Source organism: Corvus hawaiiensis, chromosome 4 (assembly GCF_020740725.1).
Source record: "Corvus hawaiiensis isolate bCorHaw1 chromosome 4, bCorHaw1.pri.cur, whole genome shotgun sequence".
Lineage (NCBI taxonomy): Eukaryota > Metazoa > Chordata > Aves > Passeriformes > Corvidae > Corvus > Corvus hawaiiensis.
Genome location: NC_063216.1, coordinates 67632307 through 67657460, shown reverse-complemented (window position 1 = coordinate 67657460; position 25154 = coordinate 67632307). Strand labels below are relative to the sequence as shown.

General features: G+C 40.9%; 2 protein-coding genes across 9 annotated transcripts in view; one reads left to right on the top strand and one right to left on the bottom strand.

Moving 5' to 3' along the window:
• The first annotated feature begins 7781 nt into the window (after positions 1-7781).
• PMPCB (peptidase, mitochondrial processing subunit beta) lies at positions 7782-21466 on the top strand. 6 transcript variants are annotated; one of them, XM_048301152.1, is made up of 13 exons: positions 7782-7870; positions 14309-14449; positions 14727-14813; positions 15273-15402; positions 15781-15979; positions 16650-16729; positions 17286-17398; positions 18011-18154; positions 18642-18805; positions 20079-20164; positions 20239-20327; positions 20543-20618; positions 20708-21466. In XM_048301152.1, the coding sequence occupies exons 1-13, from the start codon at positions 7805-7807 to the stop codon at positions 20770-20772; spliced, it is 1440 nt and encodes a 479-aa protein (XP_048157109.1). In that variant the 5' UTR covers positions 7782-7804; the 3' UTR covers positions 20773-21466. The 6 variants fall into 6 exon arrangements, 5 of the variants coding, with proteins under 5 accessions (XP_048157109.1, XP_048157108.1, XP_048157107.1 ...); XM_048301151.1 differs by lacking the exon at positions 7782-7870 and adding an exon at positions 12818-12924 and having other exon boundaries at positions 18645-18805; XM_048301150.1 differs by lacking the exon at positions 7782-7870 and adding an exon at positions 12818-12924.
• The window catches only part of DNAJC2 (DnaJ heat shock protein family (Hsp40) member C2), a 16210-nt gene continuing 12011 nt past the window's right edge, over positions 20956-25154 (bottom strand). For 2 of the 3 annotated variants that reach the window (XM_048301147.1, XM_048301149.1), the window contains exons 13-16: positions 24419-24603; positions 23078-23178; positions 22000-22107; positions 20956-21729 (exon numbers count right to left, since the gene is read on the bottom strand). In XM_048301147.1, coding sequence (XP_048157104.1) covers positions 21401-21729; positions 22000-22107; positions 23078-23178; positions 24419-24603 — 723 coding nt within the window. In that variant the 3' untranslated portion in view covers positions 20956-21400. The remainder of the gene's footprint in view (positions 21730-21999; positions 22108-23077; positions 23179-24418; positions 24604-25154) is intronic. The other variant, XM_048301148.1, reaches the window with a different exon arrangement.

The window sequence follows — 25154 nt, the reverse complement described above, 5'->3', positions numbered from 1 at the left end:
CAAGCATCATACAAATACAGGACTAGAAGGGGCTTTAATAAATCCCATTGTCCAAACCATGACATTCAGTTGAGGGCCTTTCTTAACTGGAGTATTATTGTAACTGTCAGCATCCCATGCAGGCATGCTCTGTGCCACATGGAGCTGCTTTCAGCTGCCAAGCTGCTGTTCTGGCACTAATGAAACTGCTGGGTTCCCAGGCTGAACTCAGTACCCTGTTACTGCCCTCCTGAAATATGTCTGAAACCTCTTCTTCATCCACAGCACCCAGGAGGGAGAGAGAAAGGAAATCCACTTTGGTTTTAACAGCTGGCACTGAATAGAGGAGAGAGTTATAAATAAATGGAAATAAAGAATGAGGGCATGTGACTGAAACCATGACAGTCCCTTTTTGGTATGACAACAGATAAGCAGTGCTCTGAGTGACAAAATGTCAGTCTGAATGTGTAGACACTATGATGATGTCAAAAGAGTCTCATTTGAACTGGGATTCAGGAGGATCCTCTATTTCAATCCTGTCTGAACTACTGACAAGCTGCATGACCTTTAACAATATACAGAGCTCCATGGGTCAAATTGGTCTTTGCTGCAACTAAAATGACTACAATGGAATTATTCTGTGACTGAACTTGATTTCTCAGACATCAATCAACACAGCTGGTTCACTGAATAAATGAAAGAAAGCAATCATAGATGTCCCTGGAAAACAGATGCATCTGAACTGAGTCTTTTAGTTTTGGCAAAACTAAAGCAGAAGTGCAAAACCATTACTTAAAATGCGTAAGTAATTGCTGATAGTGGGTTATTGACAATGTAAACTCCCTGAAGGTAACAAAGGCGTGAAAGTGCTATTGTCTTTTTTAAAGGGAACGTAAATGTCGTGTATCTTATTTAAAATTTGGAAAATGATGGATGCTTCTTTAAGTATTCTGGTATAGATTGCTTTATCTTTAAAAAATTAATAATGACAAATGACTCAGGTATTTATGCTGAGTCATTTACATTACAATGCTGCACACTGGTAAGCTTCTTCCCTAGAAAATGCTTTTAGAGTCAGATTGTTATTTAATAAAAGATAAGTGTCATGGGCAGAATGGGAGCTTCAGACAAAGTTTATTGGGGAGGACCCCCCCTGCCTCAACTTGTTGAGTCACAAGGTGCAGAAAGGATCCTTTTGCTTTCTAAATTCCTTCTCAGAAAGGAGTCTGGGTGGAGCTGGATCCAGTCCTAGTCCCAGACTTTCAATGGTTTATGTCTAAAGTATTATATAGGTGTAATTGAGCCTTTATACAACTCTGTCCCACAGGATTAAGGATGGCAAACCAAATATATTTATATGAATAAAGTAGATAAGAATTTAAATTGATTATGAGGATGAAAAGACTAAAAGGCCTTAATCAGAATTATTTACTACACAGTATAGGTAGCTGTAACTACTAGTATAGTGCACTATGTATTGAAGCAATATTGAAACAATGATATTAAAGCTAGCACAGTAATTATGGAAATTGATGTTACTCACTCATACAATGCCTGTGGGCAAATCTCTTGCTCAGCCTCGAGGATTAACCTTGAGGGGTGTCCCCACCCACGGGAGGAATCGCCACACACACTCCAAGAAGGGGTATGTTAGAAAACTCTGCCATTAAAAAGTGGGACTGAGCTTTTATAGTACTAAGTGGTTGACGATCAGTCAAATGTCTCCAGGCTCAACAGCTTTAGATACATTATCAGTACTATCACTTGTTGGCTCCTTTATCAGGAACTTTGCCACATCCTCACAGGTGCCAGTTTCTGCTGGGATACATTATTCTTCCTCTGAATGTTAAATTTTGGGATTGATAAATCAGGCTGGTCTCAGCATTCTTCATTACTAGTGTGACTTGCATGAGGTGTGCACCTCATGAAATTCAGTGAGGCCAAGTGCAGGGTCCTGCATATGAGTCAGGGAAATCCCAAGCAAAGTACAGGCTGGGCAGGGAATGGATCAAGAGCAGCCCAGGGGGGAAAGGACTTGGAGGTGTTCATAAATTACAAGCACAACACGATCTGGCAATGTGTGCTTGCAGCCCAGAAAGGCAAGTGCTGCATCCAAAGCAACATGGCCAGCAGGTCAAAGGAGGTGATTCTGCCTCCCCACTCCAGTTTGGTGAGACTGCATCTAAGTCCAGCATCCCCAGCATAAGAGGATGTGGACCTGTTGGAGTCAGTCCAGAGAAGGTGAACGGAGGGTTGGAGCACCTCTCCTGTGAAGACAGACTGAGGGAGTTGGAGCTGTTCAGCCTGGAAAAGAGAAGACTTCAGGGCACCTTCCAGTACCTAGAGGGGACCTACAGGAAAGCTGGAGAGAGATTTTTTACAAGGGTGTGTAGTGGCAGGACAAGGGGGAACGGCTTCAAACTGAAAGGCAATAGGTTTAAATTAGATATTTGGGAGAAATTCATTACTTCAGGGATGCTGAGGCATTGGAACAGTTTGCCCAGGGAAGTTGTGGATGCCCATCCCTGGAAGTGTGCCAGATTGGATAGACTTTTGAGCAACCTGGACTAGTGGAAGATGTCCCTGCCTATGGAAGTGGGGTTTGAACTAAATGATCTTTAAGGTCCCTTCCAACTCAGGCTATTCTATGATGCTGTGAAATGAATCAGATCAGGAACATGTTTTCAAGCCTAGCTGAAAGGCTCCTGTGTCTGTGTACCTGTGTCACTAGGTGTGCTGGTTTTGGCTGGAATAGGGTAATTTTCTTCATAGTAGTTGGTCTGGGCTAAATGTTGGAATTGTGCTGGAAATGTTGCTAATTCAGGGATATTTTTGATTTTGCTAAGCAGTGCTTACACAAAGTCAAGGCCTTTTCCGCTTCTCACCCCATCCCACCAGCAAATGGGCTGGGGGTGCACAAGAAATTAGAAAGGGGACACAACCAGGACAGGCGACCCGAACTGACCAAAGGGATATTCCATACTATATGGCATCATGCTCAGTACATGAAACTGGGGAGAAAGAAGGAAGGAAGGGTTTAACAAGTGGAAAAAGAGTACTTAATTTAAGAAAACTTGGAGAGGTGACACTGGTACACTTTTTCATTTTTTCATGCCAATTTAGTAATGAGGACAATGGAGGTGCTTCTTTAGACATGATTAAAAAAGAGATCTGAAAGGGTTTTCCAGTTCATTCTCTTGCTTCAGAGCAGAATCCACTCTATCTAATCAGCTCCTGACAGATATTTGTTCAATCTGACCTTGAAAATTTGCAGTTATGCTGATTCTTCAGACCTCTCCACAGTCAGCTACTGCATAACATTCTTTACAGTTCAAAAGCTTTTTGTAAAATATAACTGAAATCTTCAAGTTGCAATTTAAGGCTATTATTTCTTGCCATATCAATGGACATGAAGAACACTTTGTATCTCTGCAATACTTTTTACATATTTGAGGACTGATACCCTATCTTCCCTCAATCCTCACATTGCTGGACTAAAGAAATGAATTCTTCCAATCTTAACCTCATGTGTCACATTTTCAATACCTCTGAAAATTACATGGTTCTACTGTGGTTTCTTTATTGGAGAGAAATCACAAGGTTTCTTTATTGTTTGTTGAGGTTTTTTTTCCAGAATGTTGCTTTTAATAGGTTGTTTTCTGGTAAAACCACATTACCTCTTATTTATCACTACAGGATTATGAGATAATTTAATTTGAAGGGGATCATAGGAGGTCCCTAGTCCATTCCTCTGCTGAAACCAGGGTCAGCTATGAGTTCAGATCAGACTTGATCCTGTTGGATTTTGAAAACCTGCAAGAGCAGAAACTTCACAAGCTCTATGGACAACCAATTCCATGGCTTGACTGACACATGAAAATATTTTCCCTTAAATCTAGCTTGTACCTCTCACATTTCAATTTATGCCTATTATCTGTCACTCTCTCACCATACAGCAATCTTGAGAAGTCTGGCTCCATTTTCTTGATAACCTCCTCTTGGCTATTGTGTAGATGTTTAGGAGTACTTATTATTACTGTTGTTGTTGTTATTATTATTATTACTTGCAAAAAGGCAAATAACTACATGTCCTGAATTCCTGAGTTTTGGATTCTTCCTTTTTTCCATTTGTAAGCTTGACCATTCCTATTTGACTTACATGTTCCTTATTTAGAGAGCAAATGAAGCATTCCTTAGTGGAGTACTAGTAGAGAATAGTTACAGGTTTTAACAGGCTGACACAATTTAGATAATTTAATTTATTTAAGTTGTATTTATCTGTTTTTTTCCCTTTTCTATCTGGAAGCCTTATTCTAGTCTCTAACTTACAAATCAAAGCAAGCCATCCCACCCAAGCATTTGCAGAAGCCAAGGCAAGGAGGAAAAAAAAGAGACATCAGGAAACACTTTTTTTACCAAGAGAGAGGGCAAATGCTGGAACAGGCTTCCTAGAGAGGTGGTCAGTCCCCAAGTATAACAGTGTTTAAGGGGCATTTGGACAATGCCCTTAATAACACACTTTAACTTTCATTCAGCCCTGAATGCGTCAGGCATTGTCGGCCCCTTCCAACTGAAATACTCCATTCCATTCCATTCCATTCCATTCCATTCCATTCCATTCCATTCCATTCCATGTTCTGATTGTGAATGTCAGCCACCATTACATGGAAGTCAAGTCACCTCTTTAAAGGCAAGTAATTTGAATTAAATTGGAAGTCTCACTGACTGTGCTGAAGTTTGATTTGGGACTTTAGAGTCTATGCCTGTAAAGATCAGATAGCAAATCTCAACTATGCACATAGTTCCTGGAACTTCACTGTAGACTGTCTAGATGTGTTGTTTATTCAAATATACATGATTGGGGATAGAATCATAGAACGGTTTGGGTTGGAAGGGACCCTAAAGGTCATCTGGTTCCAACCCTCCTGCCAGGAGTGGGCACACACTAGATCAGGTTGCTTAGAGCCCCATCCAGCCTGGTCTCGAACACATACAGGGATGGGGAGTCCACAAGCTCTCTGGGGTAGATTTTATGTAGACACAGAAAGTCAATCCATACATTTCTGAGAAATGCATGAGGACTTTATATGGATGAAATAAAAATTGAAATGTAAATGCCACATATTTTTTCATTTATTTATCCACAGGCTACTGCAAATTTTGGAAAACAGTAGAGCAGAATAGTTCCAAGCTTTGGGGTGTTTAGAGTTTCTCAGTAAATCTTTTATGACCAAATTATATGTATAATTATACTAAAAATTACTCCTAGTGCTTAACTTATAATTCTAAAAGAAAAGATTGAGAAGTAGATCCTTTCACTGGTAGAAAGCCAAGGCTAGAAAATACAGGTTATCATAGTGGCAAAAAAAAAGGTGGAAAAGACAAGAGGAATGGCTGTGAAATTTGTGCACTATGCAGCTGGCAGTAAGCTCTGAAGCTTTCTGGGTTTACTTTTTATTGGGAAAAATGTTTCAGGATAAAATAAATACATTACATAATACAAAAGTAGATCTGCCAGCATTAATAGACCAGCAGGATGACTGATAGGCACAGTCAGAAACACATGAGATTATGGCTAATGCTCGAATTAGTGCAACCCCTATGCATTACTATCAATGCAGTAACTGCAAGCAGCTAGAGAGTAACTGCCCATCCCCTAATTCTGTTGGATCTACTTAGCAGTAATGACTTGGATTCCTATTCCAGACCTTATTTTGTTTGACATGCTATAGCTCATCTGCTATGAAGACCATGTCGTATTTGAAAATGCCTCTTAGGGGGATCTCGTAAGCCTCTCATATTAACCCAGTTCTCACATACTTAGTTAAATGCGATTTTCAAATTAAAAAAAAAAAATCTATTTCAGAGGCACACAGGTACTCTCAAGCCTCACAGTCAGCATCTGAAGTTCCAAAGGCAAACGTGGAAGCAAATGTATTTAAGGTATACTGGATCTCTGTGCCAATTCGTTTGTCTTCTAAAGCAACTCATTAACACACGTGCAGTGAAATTCTCGCATTGCAATCCTAGTGATTTTCTGAGCATAAGAAGCTGGAGTTGCATGGCTTTCGTGAGGGAGAGCATCACAATGCACATCAGCTACAAAGAAAACCTGTGCATGCACAGTGTCTGGATTCAGTAGATGTTTGGAAGCTTTCTTGGAATTACTGCACTGCACTAGCTGCCAAACATCTGGAAGTCAGTAAAAAAATGTAGAAAAGTGGTAGGGAAGAAAAAGACCAGCAAAAGCAGCTGTCTCTCACAAAAAAAATGGTAGTCTGCCATTCTGGGCTGTAATAGGATTTGAGAAAGGCATTAAAACATAGAGCACAGTGGGTTTAAGAAGCTTCAGAAACTGTTTTTCTTCAGAGGACTGTAAAAAAGGCCAGTAAATCAGAAATCAGTCTGAAAAAATGATATTTAGTGAAATACGTGACTAAGCAATGCAATCAGATCATTAACTTGAAATTTGAAAGTTTGACTATCAACTCTAACAAGTTAGCTGCTTACCTGAGCAGAAATATCCGACCAATGATAGTCCACATTTCCAAACTTCTGACAGTTTCTCAGGTTATAAAATCCCCAACTTTCTCTTTCCCAACCATCTGTCAACACTCCTAGCTTCTCCCTTGATAACTTCTACAGTGTGGTTGTTCATCACATTAAAATCAGCACAAAATCCAGTTGCTACACAGTCTTGAACCTTGAATATGTGCACGCATAAAAAAATAAACTTCTTGTAATACAAAATAAATAACTCAAGGAGTACTCATGTGATTACTGTATTTATATTTAATTAATGGCAAGCACTCAGTATTTAAAATTATGTGAAGATGCTGCAAAATTTCCAGCCTCCTACATTAAGATGCTGTAGGCCCTTACAGAATATAAGTTCAACTTGTTGTGCCCTTGAGAAAATGCATTTATAGTCTGTATAATATCCTCTAATAATATATTAAAATGTATGAATCTGATATTTAGATAAGGGATATTTAGATACATGCCATGAGCTCATAGCCTGAAGCTCAGGATAAGGTTTGTTTTGCCTGAAGGTACCTGCCTTCAGTTGGGTGTTTGTCTGCTGAACTAGTAATTCATTCCTTTACAATCAGTGGGAGAGGGAAGTACCATGAGGACACGTTTCTAAATAACTATCCTAAGAGAGGTGTCCAGAGTGCAAAGGATAACCCATAAGTCGAGGTGCCTGTATCCCTCCACTGACTATTGAAAGAGTGCAGAGAAGTAGTTTTATACAGCTGAGGGGTGATGAGTGATACAAATTTTGTACATGAGCACAAAGGAGGCCCTATAGCACAGAGATGGGTCAGGACACAAATTTGGCCAGTCTGTAGTAGTGTGATGAACCCTGAGAGTCTACAACATGATGGCAATCAATGCAGGCTAGGAAATCAACCAGGAGGCTGGACAGAGCTGTAGAGCAAAAAGCTCATATACGTTGTTTCCACAGTTAGAGTGCAACAGGGAAGCCTGGCAGCTAAACAAAACCTGCCCTGGATCAATGACAATTTTGGGGAAGTCTGGAATCACACTGTATTAATATCAGTATAAAACTACATGGTCTGTAGTTTGTGTTGGCTAACTTAAGCATTAGTAAGATAATAGGGATTAAAGAGTGAGAAAACAGGGTTTAAGAGAGGAAATAAAAGAGAAAACTCAGTTATCTGGATGTTACAATAGCACGTAACTGTACATTTGCTGTATTATAAACTGCGATGAGTAGCATTAGCAGCATTTTTGGCTAATGGAAAATCTACTTTCCTTCCACAGATTGTTGAAAAATGCTCACAGCATTGCTACCTGAACAATGTGGAACAGAGGAGGAATGAATCAGAGAATCCAGGAATGGTGGCTGTCTTGGCTGCCTGAACAGGTGCCTAATTCTAATCTTTTCAGTAACTGCATTGGTTTCAGTTTTCAGTGTGTTAATTTCGATTTGATTATACCAGAGATTCAGGTGACTTCTTAATTATTTTCTGGAGAAAATATTCACTGAAGTGACCTTTTCTTAAAATGAGAAAAAGATTGAAATAAATGTCGGAGTTTCCAGAACTCATCTACTATTGAATCAGAATAATGCCCTAAACCAAGAAACCTGTGTGTGGTTATAGTCACAGGGAAGGATGCAAATGACACTTGAGTACAATGCCAACAAAAACAACAAAAAAGGACTGATCCTTATTCTGCAGTGAGTCTGCTAAAGGGCATAGACAAACCTATCTGTTTAGCTAAATCAGATGAATTTACCCACAGGAATTTCTTGTTGGGTTACTGCATCAGGCAGAATCATTTGTGTGGCATGTTATTCTTGAAAAATTGTTATGAGATATCCAAACTTCTTCCATTTACCTTTCTGATAAAAGCCCTCAGCTGTCAGATAGTGGGCTGTCTGGTACTTACTGACTTAGTGCATAAATACTTATGAGGAAAAAAAAGAGCTGCATGCAGACAGAATACTGTAATATTCCCTGAAGAAAGCTTTTAATCAACAGCTTCAAAAGAGTGCTCTGTTAATGAGCAACTGAAATGTTATAAATTCAGCCAGCTATGTTTAATTTAGACAGTCTTCCTTGCAGCTTGAGAGTACAAAAGACCAGTGTCAGTGGCCTGTAGGCCTTTGCAGTTACTGCCCAGTGGTTAACCATGGGAAAGAAAAGCTATTGCAATTTAATTAGCTGAAGGATAACTTCTAGGTAATACTGACAAAAATAATCAGCTAGATGCCAGTGAACTGCTAGCATGAAAATCAGGCAACATAATGTCTGTAAAGTTTGATTTGTATTCTCAAAACAGCTTTATTCACAAAAAAACCCCTCCACCCCACTCCTCTACAAAATAATGTATTGTTTCTCAAGCCCATGTTTTTAGGCTCGTTTGAATTCTGCTTGCTCGGCTGAAATCAAGCCAATTCCTGGCAGCTGGATTTCAGCATATTCATTAAAGGCAATACTGTATCATTGCTTTAAAAAGATAGTAGATTGTAAATAAACAGTGAACACGAGCACTCTACAAAAAGCTAACACAGCATTAAGCAGTAGTTTAGCCAAAGGCAATTTCAATTGTTAATGTTTACTGTGTGCTGGTTTCAGCAATTCTGAAGGTCTTTTTCCTGAGCAGTGCTGTTCTAATGCTTAGTTCCTGTGCCCTCTTGTTCTAGGGTTGGATCAGCTTGTAACTGAGGATAGTTCTTCCCAACTACTTCTGTAGTAAGCTGATCATGATAGTGTGTCTTGCTGATATGAACTTTATCCTTATTTCAGAAGAAATACTTTATATATACAATTGAAAGAATACCCTTTCAAGATCATGCTTTCTTTGCTCATATCAAGATTGTCATCCTAGTTCAGAGTTACAGAAGTGTTGGTTTCACAGTGTTGTGTTCAAGCCCCTGTGCTGACATATCGCTAAACAAGCATCAGGTATGCATAAACAGATTTCTCATTCTCTCTGCTACCACATGGAATTATTTTATAAAGTAGAAATATTACTCTAGAAGCATCAAGCTAGGTCTATGAGTGCTGGCACCAGCACCAGCTGGATCTTTTTTCATATAGGGTAGTGTAGAGTCTTTCCCATGTGTAAGCTGAAAATGCAGCACCTCCTCAGCTGGTGGATCCTGGAATGGCCTTTTCTTTGAGATGCCTGTGTCATTTGGTTGATGTCGTACAGCAATGAACATGGACACTTTATTTCCTCAGAAAACCAACTGGAATTGTATAATTCAGACTGTGCATTATTACCGGTTTCAGTGGAGTTCCTGACAAGTTTTAAGCTTAAAAACTGAAAGTGCCATTTGGTTGTTTCCCAGGCACCTCTTTAGGAGGGATGCTAATCTAAAATAGCTACTTAGTGTGAAATACAAAGCTTCCCATACTTAAGGTGAAATCTGGAATCTGGATTTGAAGGAACCAGATTTTCATCCTGAGACTCTCACCTATATCATCCACTCATTTCACAAGGCTCTGTGGCATCTTGAAATTGGCAGGCAACTACTTATCTATCATGCTGATGGCAAGGACATAATTTATATAGAATTTCCTTCTTTTAGTCTTGGCCCTTCTGTTCCATTGTTGCTTGAGACTGGACACATAAGAACTATGAACAAAGGTCTAATTTTCTCCATCTGGAAGCCACAGATTATACTGTTTACCTAAACCCAAGGGATACTGTGAGCATTCCTTGTTATAATAGCCCATTTCAAAATAGTCACACTGTAGGAAAAAAAAAAAAAAAGTTAAAACCATTTGCAAAGTAGTGTTTTGTAAAAGTTTAGTGGTGAATATTTACCTATTCAGCTTCTACTGTTAGAACATCAGTATTTGTTTTATTTTATTGCATTTTTAGCTGGTTAATAAGATTTCTTAATTTAAAGTTGCATCTCTCTAATGACCTTTGCTGGATGCTAAATTTTAGATTGCATTTACATATGAGACACTCCTATTTTGTTAAGTAGGAGACATCATGGGGATAATCAGTTTATCTTAAGCTGTAATTCTATGTCTAGCGAGGATTCAAATTTCTAGGATGGCTAATGGTTTAGTGAAGTCTGCTAAAACATCTTTGAGATAAATCCCAGCATAATGAGATCAGTTAGATCTAGCTGTAAAATGGAACAGAAGCTTAATTTTAATTTTCAGTTGCACAGTTTGGTGCTTTGCTTTTTTTCCTTTACAACTTGACAGAGCTCTATCTGAAATTTTAAAAATGCTGGAACTGGATGGATCTTTTGAATGTGCATGAAATAAATGGGAGAAACTAAACAAAACAAAAAAAGAAGTAGCTAGTTTCATGTAAGGTTAGATTTTCCATTCCATGGAAACTAATTTGACTCCAATGTAAATTCTCTAGTGCAAGGATGTGCATGCTTTGCAGCTACAAGATCCTTCTTACATAGGGTGTATGTGGGCACTAATATAGTACAGGCAGCAAAGTAACAGTAACAATTTCAATAAGAGATCTACAGTTCCATTTGTGGTCAGGGCATCATTGTCAAATTAGGAAGCATCTGGTTTCTTGGCATTTAGGTTTATATTTTAACCTGTGTGTTCACAACAGTATCACTTTCATTTTTAATTGTATGCAGTATGTCATGCTTTGGGGTTTTACTATTTTTATGCAATTACAGTCCTTGTGACAGAAACTGGGCAAGCCCAGCTGCAGCACTAAAGCTGCTGTTAAAGCACAGAGCTTATGAATTGGCAGTGCAACTGTTTTAGGGCAGTTGGTGCAATTTCATTCTGAACTGCCAAGGAAGTAAGAATTTGCCTACACCCACAAAATACTCCCCAAAAGCTATACATTTAAAATAAAGTGGATTTTTCTGAAACTGGTCCATGTTTTGGAGTCTGACAAGCTAAATCACAGAGCCTTCTCACACTTCAGCATCTGAGCCAGCTTGGGAACTACCAATAAACCCCAGTGTCCTTTAAGAGTCACAGTAGTGACTGTAATCTGCATGTGACAGATGACATTTCAGGGGGAAGGAAGCAACATTTCTGACAGTTCTTGTGAATCATCTCTGACTAACAGGACCTTGGCAGTTACAGGATACAGTTCACCCTGAGCAGAAGCATCCTCTGTTCCCACCATTTTCAACCTCTTCCTTCCGATCTTGTGCTAAGTGCCCAGTTTTCTCCTTCTTTATAGAGCAGGGCAAGAGGGGTTTGTAGCATCTGTACAGAGACAGAGGGTGTCAGAAGTACTGTGCTCAGTCTGAGGTAGAGGGGCATTCAGGGTTAGGAAAATGGTACCTAAAACAGTGCTTCCCCCAGCATAAGTAGTACAGATTTCTTTTTTAAAGTAGTATTTTGGTTTTTTGCGTTGTGTCACTTGTGTCCCACACTGTGGGACAAATAATAGAATTTTACCCTGGTTTTTGTTCATTCTTGAGATAATGCTTGATTAGCCAAATGAAAAGTTCCTAAAAAATGTAAAAATTTTAACCAGGAAGTCAAAACTGAGCACTGCTTCTTGCATGTCTGTACCTACTTCTCTATAGCCATACATTCCAAACGTGCTCAGCAACAGTCTTTGGCACTGAAATGAAGTTGCTTCCACTGGTACACTCCAGAACTTTTCCCAGCCCAAATTTGGCTCTTGTCAAGTAGCATTCCCACAGGCCCTTCCCAGCCCCTGGCAGCTGGAAGGGACCATTCCCAGCAGTTTGGAGCCGTATGTATGGAGCTGAGGTAGTTCACCAGTGCTGGCACAGGCTCGGCGGAGCGCTGAACTTACTGCTGTGGATGAAGCCGTCCTATCCATAACAAGTGTTTCAGCTCCGTTGCATACACTTCTCAGAAGACTCCAGGTTATCCCAGCCTCGGGATTTCCCCCGTCAGAGCGGGTCTGTCCTGCACGAAGCGCAGCGCCCGCACCCAGCCCGGCCGAAAGAGCAGCTGGAGAAGCCGCAGCGAGCAGTGGTGTACCCACAGCACCTCCCGGAGCAGCCGAAAGGCAGCGCGTTGTGTGTACTGCGCCGGGCCATAATGGATATCGCAAGGAAAATGGCTTTCCTGAACTGTGCTGCTCTGGGCCAGTGAGGAGAGCGGACCATCAAACCAAGCCCCAAGCCTGCCAGAGCTCAAGGAGCGTTTGGACAACGCCCTCAGATATACGGCGGGCTTGTCCTGTGCAGGGCAGAAGTTGGACTCGATGATCCCTGTGGGTCCCTTCCAACCCAGGGCATTCCCCGATTCTCACCCCCCCCCGCCCCGGGCCGTTGCAACGGCGTTTGCGCTGCCCCACGCGCCCCCCGGCGGGGGCGGATGGAACTGACCCGCGCCTGCGCGGCCCCCGAGGACGCCCGCCCCGCCCCGCCCCGCCCACCACAGCGTCGAGATGGCGGCGTCTGCAGCGCGCTCAGCGGCCCGGCGGTTTCTCCTGCCCTGGTCTGCCCGCCTGGTGCGAGCGCCCGGCGCGGCGGAGCGGGTGAGGCGGCGGGGCCGGGAGCGGAGTGGAGGGAGGCGCGGGGGGCGCAGTAGCTCCGAGCGCCGGTGCTTGGGCTGCCGCTGAGGGGACGCGAGGAGTTGGAGGCCGTGGGGCATGGTGCACGCTGGGAGTTGTAGTCGCGGCGGCGGCGCGGTGCATGGCGGGAGGTGTAGTAAGTGATTAGTTTGCACTGGTCCGGGGCTCCTCAGTGTGAGGAGGATGTTGGTGAACTGGAGATGTTCAGCAGAGATGAACTGGGCTGGGACATGTGCCGTGTGAGGAGAGGCTGAGAGTCCGGACCTCGTTCAGGCTGGAGAAGACATGGCTTCTGCTGGACCTGTGGAGGAGCTGTGAGAAGTACCTGAGCCAGCACCTAGGAGAAGGTTGTCAGGAAGATAAAACTAGGCCTGTCACAGAGGGGCACGGTGGCACAATGAGAGATAATGGGCGTAAGTTGAAACAAGAGAGGAAAAACTGAATATGTGGCAGTCAAGCAGTGGAGCAGGCTGCTCACAGAGCTGTGAAGTTCCAGCTACTTTGGGAGATTGTCAGTACCCAAATGCAAAAAGTCGTGAGCAGAATGGTCTGACCAAGCTGATCCTGCTTGGAGCAGGAAGTTGGACCAGAGACCTCCAGAGATCCCTTCAAACTTGAATTGTGCTGTGATTCTGAAATGAGTGAGTTTTGAGAGATCTAACTTATTTTAGGAGGAGAGTGGGTGAGAGCTGGATTTTGTACTTTCGTGTTTAGGGTATTTATATGGGGAGAGAAATCTTTTGTTTATTTGAAACATTTGAAATAACAGTTTTGGAGATAGCTGTTTGCTTGAAGTATGCATTTGGGATACATATTTGCATTTCTTGTTATTGAAAAACTGCAGTAAGCTTCCCTTCTTTTCTACCCCGCTCTCATTTAACATGCTTTAGCTGCCACATGATTGTTTAAAACCGGCAATTTCTGCTGCTCTGATCAATGGGTGATGGATTTGCAGTCCTGACACCGGCCCTTGGGCTATATCTCACTTCACCTTAGAAAGCAGCTACCCAGGAGAATTCCAGATGGTAAAGGTCCTGCAGGCTCTTGCTGGCAGAAGTGGGAAACAAGTGTGTCTGGCTGATGAGAGTAACAGCTTCTATGTCAGATTGGAGGGCAGCAGATGCATCTCCTCACTTGTAGTTATCTTCAGGGTTTGTTTCAGATTCAGGGTACTGCTTCCTTGATGTGAAGTAGTGGTGAATAGTAGTCCTGAATTCTTCTCCTTATAAATGCATGCTTCAAGAAAGACCCACAAACTTAATGCTGAAGTTCAGCAATACATTTTTCAGTAAAGCATCTATGGATATAACTAAACAATCTGAGGGTGACTGATGATTTTCCTTTCCAGTGTGTGCGTGTTGGAACAAGGAAGCTCAGAGTTTCCAAAGCAGCAACAGAAGTAATCTTAAATGTCCCTGAAACTAGGGTGAGTCCTTTGGAAAATGGCTTGCAAGTAGCTTCTGAAGACTCTGGACTCTCAACATGCACAGTAAGTAGCTTACAAAAGGAACGTTTTTTTGTATCTATTCCCATGTGTTCATTTCCTCGTGGAACTAAATTGCATTTGCATTTCAATATTTATTAACAACTGTTTGTAGAACTTAAGCTAGGACATAGAAGTCTTAATGCTTTTGTAGATTTGTAATTAAATTTTCTGTGAAGATCAAAATTTCCTTTTCCTTGAAAACCTGCTCTGTTTAAGGAAAAAGCCATAGCAAAGCTGTTAGCTGGTAAAATGACTTTTTTTTTTTTTTTCCTTCATTGAGGTTGGTCTTTGGATTGATGCTGGAAGCAGGTATGAAAATGAGAAAAACAATGGAACTGCTCACTTTCTTGAGCATATGGCTTTCAAGGTGAGTATGAATATTGATGTAGAAGTTTACAATGGATTTTTAAGTTATTTGTCTTTAAAGATCAATGATAAAAACTTTGTCAGAATTGTATAAATAAATTTAAATGAGAAAAATAATATGGACAACTAAGACTTTGGTTTCCATTAGAAAATGAAGCTAAAGTCCTAGTTCTGTGTAACTGTTACACAGCTATGGATTACACAGATTCAGTTTTTAACTCACTTTTACCTTCTTAAAATAGTCTTAGAAGACACACAGTCACCCTTTTGCCAGGTTTTTATTTTCATTTGGGAGCATAGTAGGATTTATATCTGACTTTCAAGCTTGGAGAGATTAGTATGCCAGTTTTATTTCCAGAGCACATTTTCTTTCTCTTGATGGTGACTTTTCCAGACAAGTAGTAATGATGAGTAAATGAATTGAAGGGTGTAATGTGATTTTCTTATTGTTCTATTTCAGGGAACGAAAAAGAGATCTCAGTTAGACCTTGAACTAGAGATTGAGAACATGGGGGCTCATCTGAACGCATACACGTCCAGGGAACAAACTGTGTATTATGCAAAAGCTTTTTCGAAAGATTTACCAAGAGGTAATTGCTCTCATTCATCAGAAAAGCTGCAAAGAACAATGTGCTTGTCCAGCTTCCAGTGAGATGACACAGAATGATGCTTTTGCAGTGTTACAGTCCCTTCTTTGCTGGGTGAAAAGTCCGTTCTTGAACTTCACAAGAATGCGTGAATGCAGATTTGGAAAGGAGCCGCCAGGGAAGCTGATATTTGAAACATTTTTCTCTTCAGAGTCCCAAAATAAGATACCTTTTGGACTTCTCCCTTCCTGCAGAGCAAATGTTTTGTCCCCTTGCTGGTCTTATTAGCACTTGTTCTTTGGGGTGGGTTTCACTTTTGGAACCAGATTTGTTTGGTAGTCTGAAAATACTCTTTTCATTTCCATCTCTGTTTGCAATTAGCTGTGGAAATTCTTGCTGACATAATTCAGAACAGTACCCTGGGAGAGGCAGAGATTGAGCGTGAGCGAGGAGTTATACTTCGAGAGATGCAAGAGGTTGAAACCAATTTGCAAGAAGTTGTCTTTGATTACCTTCATGCCACAGCCTACCAGAATACAGCCCTAGGACGGACAATTTTAGGACCCACTGAAAATATCAAGTATGTCCAAAAATATGTGTGTCTTTAATTGTGTGGTAACTTATATATTGAAAAAGACTTACCTGAAAATGTAGGGAACAGTGTCAGATTTCATTTTTATGCTGAAAGGCAGCTGAAATTGCACTGCATATCACTGTAAGAAGAACCCCTGTATTGCTTTACTTCCCCTGTATGCAGACATCAAAGGGTATTTGAACTTCAGATGTCCTCTGCATGACTTCGGGGTTTTTTTGCCATATTTTTCTCCTGTTTCTTAAAAGTGCATCTGACACAAAATTGGAAATACTTCTTTTTCCTATAGGTCACATGTTAGGCTTTATTGTAAGCACACGGTGTTTGCATTGCTCTTTCAGCATTTGTTTAGACCAGTACAGGGGACTGCTAAATGTGCTGTTTTCAAAGAAAAGGAGATCATAAGTGCATCCTGTCTTTACCTGACTGAGTTGGAAATCTCACTCCTTCTCAGGAAGCTGGAAGAGCTTTGAAAGGCAAAATGTATCCAGTTCCTATTTCCTTTTTCGGAAGTCACTTGTATTTTAGCTTTCTGCCTCTGTTCTGCACATTGCAGAACTTTTAATTATTTTGATATTGTATTGTTATATACATTTATCTCTCTTTACTGTAGTAAACTTTACTGACACAGTAGTGCTGTCTCCTTTCCTGTTTCTAGATCCATAAATCGTAATGACTTGGTGGAGTACATAACAACACATTACAAAGGACCCAGAATGGTCTTGGCTGCTGCTGGAGGTTAGTATGGGATACTCGCCTGGATCATGTGAAATGATGCTTGAAACCATGGCCTGGGGCTGTGGGAACAACATGATGAATTACCCATTGTTCAGTAGGTCCTGTTCATTGTTAGTGTTTTGTGCTTTCATACCCTTTGAGCTTTTGCTCCCTTTTCCTCTCAGTAATATTCCAGAACCTTTAAATCTGGAACAAGAAGTGAATTGGAGGCCAAAGTCATTTTTCCATGTGGGCAGGAAAAAAGGATCCTATAAGGTGTTCAGTGTGAAGAGGGGAATAGCAAGGATGTGGAGAGAAAGAAGTAACATTGAGGCTTGAAAGAGAGCAAAGAGCTTGATTTGATGTAGTTTTAATGGAAGGCTGTTAAAGAGAACTAAGAAGGGGGAATCATTATGATCTTGCTCCCTATAAAGGGAATGTGTGAAGAATCCAAAAATGGGGTATTAAAGCAGGGGCACAATAAATTACTGCTTGTTTGAGTCCTTAAACTGTGCAGCAATTTAAATTAACTGTTTACCGAGTAACATCACAAAGCATGTGAAATACCTTTGTTCAGGGGTCTCTCATGATGAACTACTTGACCTGGCGAAGTGCCATTTTGGTAACTTGCCATCTGCTCCAGAAGGAGGACTGCCACCTCTGCCGCCTTGTAGCTTCACAGGTAGTGAGGTAAGCTGCTGGGTGGCTTTTTGAGCTGGCCCTTACATCCCCTGACACGTGCACTCTGGTGAGGAGAGAGGGCTGCTCTGCCACAGACTCAGCACATGAGAAGGTTTCTTGCCCCCAGTGAGGGCAATGGAGTAGCTGCTTTCCAAAGCAATACCTCCCATCCTTTCTTGGACAAGCCTCACTGCCACCACTTTTTATGCTTCACTTCCTGGAAGAATACATTCCTTATCCGTGCTCCTACTTCCCTTTTATCCACTTGGCTACGGTGTTGGAGCATTTCCACTTGTAGAGGATCACTTATATAAAGGATGTGGCAGAGAACTGAGGTATCCATGTTCTATTCCGGTCGCTATTCAGATTTTACAAAGTCATCGGGTTTCCTTGCTGGTGGTAAATGACTTGTAATGCCCTCTCTGTGTTTGTTGGCAAAGTAATCTGAAAATGCCCCAGGGGAAACTAGTTAAGGCTGATGTTAAATTAAGCTTTGTATGCTTTAATTATAGTGCATGCTTTGTAATCCAGCTGTAATGGAAAAGTCTGTTTTCTGTTATTTAACTTCCCCTATGCCTGAGCATGTACAGGTTGTACTAGAGCTGTTCTCCTGTGTTCCAGATTCGGATAAGGGATGACAAGATGCCCCTGGCACACCTGGCCATAGCTGTCGAAGCAGCTGGCTGGTCAGACCCTGATACAATCCCACTCATGGTAGCCAATACTCTGATAGGTAACTGGGATCGGTCCTTTGGAGGAGGAGTGGTGAGTGAACCTACAAGCACCATCCTGCTCTTGATGAAGTTGGTGGGATCTCCCTGACTGGGGTACTGCCAGGACAGAAAAGGGGATCCAGTTGTGAGTCTGAGAGTATTTGTTACACCCAGGATCTAGGAGAATCTTAGGAAGTGGTTCTAAACCACTGAAACAGAGGTGACTGGAGGTTTGCCAGCCCTCATGGAAAGTAGGATGTTTTATACCTGTACGTCATCAGAACCTGGGGGTATCAGTAATTAACTGTCCCTTTCTTGAACTCAAGTATCTTTATAGTTTTGGCTCAAATCTGGGCTGTTATTTTGAAATGTGGTATTACATACAAAGAAAGAAACCGTTGAAATGAACAGCTGATAATTTATGTTCTAGCTGTTACTGCATGTTCTGTCATCATTGAAATGAAAATGGGAAATCATGGAGGTGACTGGTAAGCTTTCAAAAAAACTTCATAAAGCAATGTCTTTATCTTTTGCCTCAGCAGAATTTGTCCAGTAAACTTGCCCAGATTGCCTGCCATGGTAACCTGTGTCACAGTTTCCAGTCCTTCAACACCTGCTACACTGACACAGGGCTGTGGGGACTCTATGTGGTCTGTGAGCCATCCACTATTCAGGACATGGTGCACTTTGTTCAGAGAGAATGGTAAGCTACCAACTGTTTCTCTGAAAATACTGTTTTTAGTGGAGGAATACAATTTAAAAAGAAAGTATTTAAAGAGAGTATTTTTCTCTGCTTGGGCTTGCCTGGGAGCAAAAAATGCATCAAATTCTAAACTTTGGCACCCAATGCCAAGTCCCAGCACCCAGTTTTTGGCACCCTTACTTGGAATGAACAGCTTAAAAAGTAGGTTTCATTCCTTGTACAAGGAAACACAGCAGGGATTTTTTTTGACTGGCAAATGACAGGAGTTACGAAGTCAGACCTTTTAGAATGCTACTCACTCAGTGTACAGTGCCTGTGAGCTGCAAGTGCCACCACTGAAAGAGTAAATATTTGTGCATGAGAATAATGAACCAGACAGTATTAGTAGTTACCCAGTCTGCAGTTGCTGCAGTTGATGTACCAGGTGCTGGTGTTGGACAGCTGTAGTGAGTACATAGGGAAATGAAGGGTGAGCAGTTACATATGGAATTTTGAAACCTATAATTCTAGACAATATTCATTCATCTAAGGCTTAAATCTGTATTGAAGGATGTCCATAGGTGCAACTGTAAAGCTTGAACTGCAGATGCTATTAGAAACAAATATATGTTACTTAAGAGCACTGATTTAAAGTGGGTAGAGTTGAAACAAGTCTTGAAAATGAGGAGTTTCTTTAATCACATAAATCACTTCTCATATACCATTATTCTGTGAGATTTCTGTTAAGTCAAGGAGAAAATGTCATCACTTTGACTGTGTGTTTGCTGCAGTTTAGCACCAGGGAAGATACAAACGATTCCTGGGACAAGAATTTAGTGTTAAGATATTTAATGCATCGTCGTCCTCACAAAATGTTCCGTAGGCAGTGTGGCAAATCATAATCTCACCAGGAGAGGAGCCAGGAAGTAATGGATTGCCTTCTGGCTAATTACCTCTTATCTAGTTGCTTGGCTCCTACTTTTTTAGCAACATCCATTCTCAAGATAACAAGTACACACTACACTTGTCTCAAAATATTCATTTAATAAAATGAAATACAGCTCTTCTAAGAGGAAAATCTTGCTCTTGGGTATATTGCTATGCTTCCAAAACCCCTACTCTTAGGCTGCTGCTTTTATCTGTGGCTTGTTTTCCAAGCTGTCTTACCAGCTTTGTCTACAGAAAAGAAGTGCCTGGTAGGTGCAGTAATGGCTATGCACCTCTTTACCACAGACAATCTTGTGTGCTGCAGACTACCATTACTTAATGCCTCTGGATTTAAACTATTTTTCAGGATAAGACTTTGCACAAGTGTTACAGAAAATGAAGTAGCTCGAGCAAAAAATCTTCTTAAGACTAATATGCTGCTACAACTTGATGGTGAGACTTATGCAAACTTTTTCTTCTTTGTGGAGCTGTAAGCTGATAACTGAAGGATTTTTTCCCCGTTTTAGGGTCCACACCAATCTGTGAAGACATTGGAAGACAAATGCTGTGTTACAAGCGCCGAATCCCAATTCCAGAACTGGAGGCAAGAATTGAAGTAAGTGGCACCCATGTTGCAACTTTTAAAAGGCCATCAAGAAAATTACTTGCTACAGAAAGTAACAATATAGAAGCTGTTCAGCCAAGAAAACATTTCCAGCTGAGAAAACTTTCAAGTGTTTTGTTGCCTACTCCCCTGTATTACATAAAATTAAGATCAGAAAGGGTTTTAAGATGGGATTGTTACAAAGATGCCTCTTCTACCCCTTTTAGGCTATTGATGCCCAGACTATTAGAGAAATCTGCACGAAGTACATCTATGATAAGCATCCTGCAGTTGCTGCCGTGGGTATGTGGTATCCCTATCCTCCCATAACCCCTCCAGACCACTTGCTGTGAGTTGAGCATGTGTCATGGCCAACTTTCTTTAACTTCCAGGTCCAATTGAACAACTTCCAGAGTATAGCAAAATCTGCAGTGGCATGTATTGGCTTCGTGAGTAGTAAATAACAAGAACTTCCAGCATAGTTTAGCTTTAAAAAAAGCAAAAAAACAACCAAGACCACCCAACAAACCAACTATACCCCTGTTTAAATCTTTGGAGGTGCTTTTGAGAAGATCAAAACTGAGAACCAGCCCCTCCTGTGTGTGTGTGTGTGTATAATGAAGAAAGGAATGGAAACATGTACAGTATTTGCATTTTTATTATAAAACAAGGATTGTCAGTAAGCGTCATTTCTTGACTTTAGTAGCATTCATCACTTGTTCTTGAGCAGCTTTCTTTGCCTTGACCATTTCAACGAGTTCCTGAAGAGAAGGTGGGGAAAAAGAAAACTAAACATTTAACTTGTGAACAATGCTGTGGTTTTGAACACTACATATATTTACTGTGAAACATTCTAGTTCTCAACATAATGAGAAATCTACAAAGTTTAATATTGTAGAGCAATTTCTCATAGAAACCAATCAGTTGATGAAAGGTCAATGCTCGTGTACCAGGAACTTTACCTACAGGCGGCTAGGGACAGGACTTCACCATCTGCAAGAGCCTGCTGTCAAATTATAACACAAATTTCCTGAGACAGACTTTCCTTCCCAGCTTCCAGAGCCAGTACTTTCACTGAGGAACATTTAGTCCTTACTGCTCTTTTGGGGTTGAGTTACAAAAAATAAAAAGTTTTCCACAAGGGTCCATAATTTTGCTGGTGTCAGATACTGTCTCTGATAGGCAATGGAAAAGTAAAAGCAAAGGATTCTCTCAAGACCTGGGTAGTGACAGTCCCAGGAGCAGGTGAGGGACCTTACCTTATATCGCTTCATGCAGTCTTTTTTTGACCGGCCTGGAACAGCTGCTGCTATTTTCTCCCATCTTTCAGGAGTATTTACTGGATAAGTCTTCAATGCTTGTTCTAAAAGTTTTTGTTCTTCTGTAGTCCAAGGGGCTGAATCTAGAGGTGATCCTGTTTTTAAATGCAAAAATGACAGCAAGAAAAGATATTTAAAAAAAAAGAGTCTAGAAAATATTGTAAAACCTGTTATAGTTGATTTAAAATCCATGCAGTTTTGAGGTGTATTTGTGTACCAGAAACCCTCAAATCTGGCAACAGAGCCTGGATCACTTAATAGCTATGTAAGTTTGTAAGCAAATGTTGAGTAAGTTGTGGGTTACTTTCTTCCTAAGAGACACAGGGGAGACAAGCACACAAAAAGGGCTCCCTTTTCACCTTTACCTTCAAATCGCTCTGAGGGGGCAGCACTGTCCATCTGAGGCACCACACCATGTTCTTTTTTAAATTTGTCAAATGCTTTCTTGTTTATGTCATCTTTTTGATGAGGGTCTATGAGCAACACACATTAAAGAGAATAATTATTGCAAGAATATTAAAGCCATATATAATAACAACAACATTGTGTAGCAGATTAGTTTACAATAATCACAAAATCAAAAACCCCAATTCCTACTTCCTTTAAAAAGATGGTGAAGAGGTTGGTAGATTTAAAAAAAAAAAATCATTCAGGATCCAATAGATTTTTCTCAGTGTCAGATTCTCCAACCCTTATCCTGTTTTATAGTGCTCAGAGGAATACTTGTTCCATATAATCTTAAACCTGAATCTGCAGCTTCAACAAAATCAAGAGGGATTATTTTCTCAAGTAAGGGCTGTGGCACAAAACTCATGTATTGCCCAGGGTATGACGGTGTCAGAGAGGAAGGAACACTGGGAAAATCCAGGTGCTCCCTGTGCCACTATGGGGTTAGTAACGCAGAAATCTCTTGAAAACTTAGTGGTTTTTTTTTTTTTCCCCTTCTGTTGTGAAATGTATGATTTCCTTGCGACTTTAATCCAGAGCTCTTGAGGCTTCATTTTTTATTTTATTATTAATTTTTGAAGATGAGATGAGCCACATTAATTTAGGTGTCTTATTCTGGTGTTGGATTCCATTAATTCCTTTAAAGTATCTCTAGAGCTTCATCAGTTCCATTTATTTTAGATACCTTTCTTTGTAGGGAGCTTTCCAAAAGGCCCATTTATCTCTCTCTGAGCCCTGCCATTTCATGTGTCCCAGACATCAGAGCATCAGGCTACAGTAAGAGAGTTCCTGAGTTGCTCGTGAGGTGGTGACTTACAAAAGAGCCATAAGGATGAAAACACTGAATCACATAAATGCTCCTCTAAATCTTCCATCTGAACTACCTAGCTTTTGGGGATATACAGAGGATTTTCTTAAGAAACACAGCTCCATTCACAGAAAAGTCAGCTGTACAGAGGCAGGCAGACCATTACAAAAATAAGGTAATATAGATACCAAGCTTTTGGAGACTCTTTGCTTTATTGATGACATCTTTTGCTGTTCGTTTTATTCCAGTAGTAGAGTGCAAGTTCATGTAATTGGCAATAACTTCCCACCTAAAGCAAGAACAGAAAGAACAAACCAGCATATTATGTAATACCTTATCTTCATATAAGCTATGGTCAAGCTCCTGTACACATTTTTATCAACTCTGAGCAAGTTCAAACATACTTAAATATGTATAAAATCTCGGAGTAGCTATTCTGGAAAGCTTTCAGTCAGTAAATGAAGAATTCAATCAGCTTGGGTGAACTTCTCAGCTCCCAATACAGAAAAAGGATGGGGTAAACTGTAGGTAAGTGCAAACCTGTAATGCTCAAAATTCTCCTTAGCCACTGCTTTGCTGAATTCCCTAAAGACCTCTGACATTAAATACTGCAGGCTGCACTCAAGGGCTGAGAAGTTACTAACCCTATGTCCACTGCTCCCAAGAAGAATGCCTAAACATCAAGTAAAGGGGTTTAAACAGGAGAGCTGGAACAGCCCTAGCCCCAAGATAATTCCTAGTGGATTGTTAGAAAATGGAAGGCAGTATGTACCCCTGGTCAGACAAGAGGATTGTGTGCCTTGAGCACTGACTGCTGACCTGCAGAAACGGGTACTGGTAACATCTCCATGGAGTATGGCAGCTTTTTTTTTTTTTTTTTTTTAAGTAAGCATCCAAATCTTGTAATGGAGGCTTGAAATCTGTGAATCCTAACTGGAAGAAGGCATTTCATTCCTGGGAAAGAAAAGATTTCAGGTGTGCTCCTGTTTTTGATGCTTATCAGTAAGCTGAGTGCCAGTGCTGCTTTCTGTAAATCCCCTTTTCCCCTGCCTCTTCCCTAAAGAAAGCTGGTGCACTTAAATCCTATCTCTGGATATTTTCCTCCTACCATGTAGAGGAGACACCAGCCTCACATTCATTGTGGAGCTCCTGGAAGCAGCTTACACACTTGTGTTCCTACCCAGCTGCACCCCAGTCCCTGGTGTGGTTTTGGTCTCTGCTGAAGGACTGGAGCCTACCCTGGAGTAAGCCCTGTGCAAACAGGCACCTCAGCACCATCCTGGTAATGGACTGAGGCCCAAATCTGGGAGGAGATAAGAAACAGGGCCAGAACTAACTCCAGTGACACACAGAGCATGGTACCAAGGAAATACAAACCACTGGCTACTTGAGAGTCAAGGAAAAGGAGAATGTTTAGGAAGTCCTTATACTGACAAAGTACTTAAGATGATCTGAAAATATGTTTTATTATGCTTGTTATTTAATGAAAAATTGTTAGTAGGGCTTTTAGCACCAAACCTGAGAAGTACCTTGAGTTAGTCCCTGCTGGAAAGAGGTTCACAGCTTTAATTAACAACTGTAAATCATCCTCTGGCCAATTTTTGCTTCCCCCTCCACCGCCAGTGGTTGACTTTTCTGAACTCTTTGTTGCTTGGCGCATACGAGCTTCTGCCTCTTCTTTCTCTCTCCTTATTTGTTCATTTATTTCTTCTATCTAAAGATTGTAAATAAGCATTATTTATTTGCTTGCTGAATTACTGTTACATTTTACAGTGACACAACCCCCTCTCTCTGGAACTGCTTTGAACCTTGGATTTTGCTTAGTTTCTGTTCTGTATATGTAAAGAAACAGCGGAGCTTATTTGTTCCATTATTATTTCCCTTCATTTTATTTGTACATTTGGGCATCCCAGATTAAGAGTTAATGGCAGAAATCCATCACAGGTTCACTAGGAAATTAAATGAACACCCCCAGAATTAAAGAAAAACTTTTCAACCTTGCGTGAATGTCTAGGCTAACAGTTGACTTAGAGGGGCAGATCCACAAAAGTATTAAGAGCCTCAAGTGCCCAGTGAGGGCAGCTAAACATCCATGTTGGATACACTGATTCTCAAGTCCTCCAGCCTAACTGCTATCTAAGCCTGATTATGTCGGTACAGTCGTAGTAATGGAGAACTTTTAAGTTAGAATTAACTCCAGATTTTAGTTGCTAAGTGTGTATTCAGGGTTAGATGGCCATGTGTAGTTTTTAGCAAGCTAAAAAC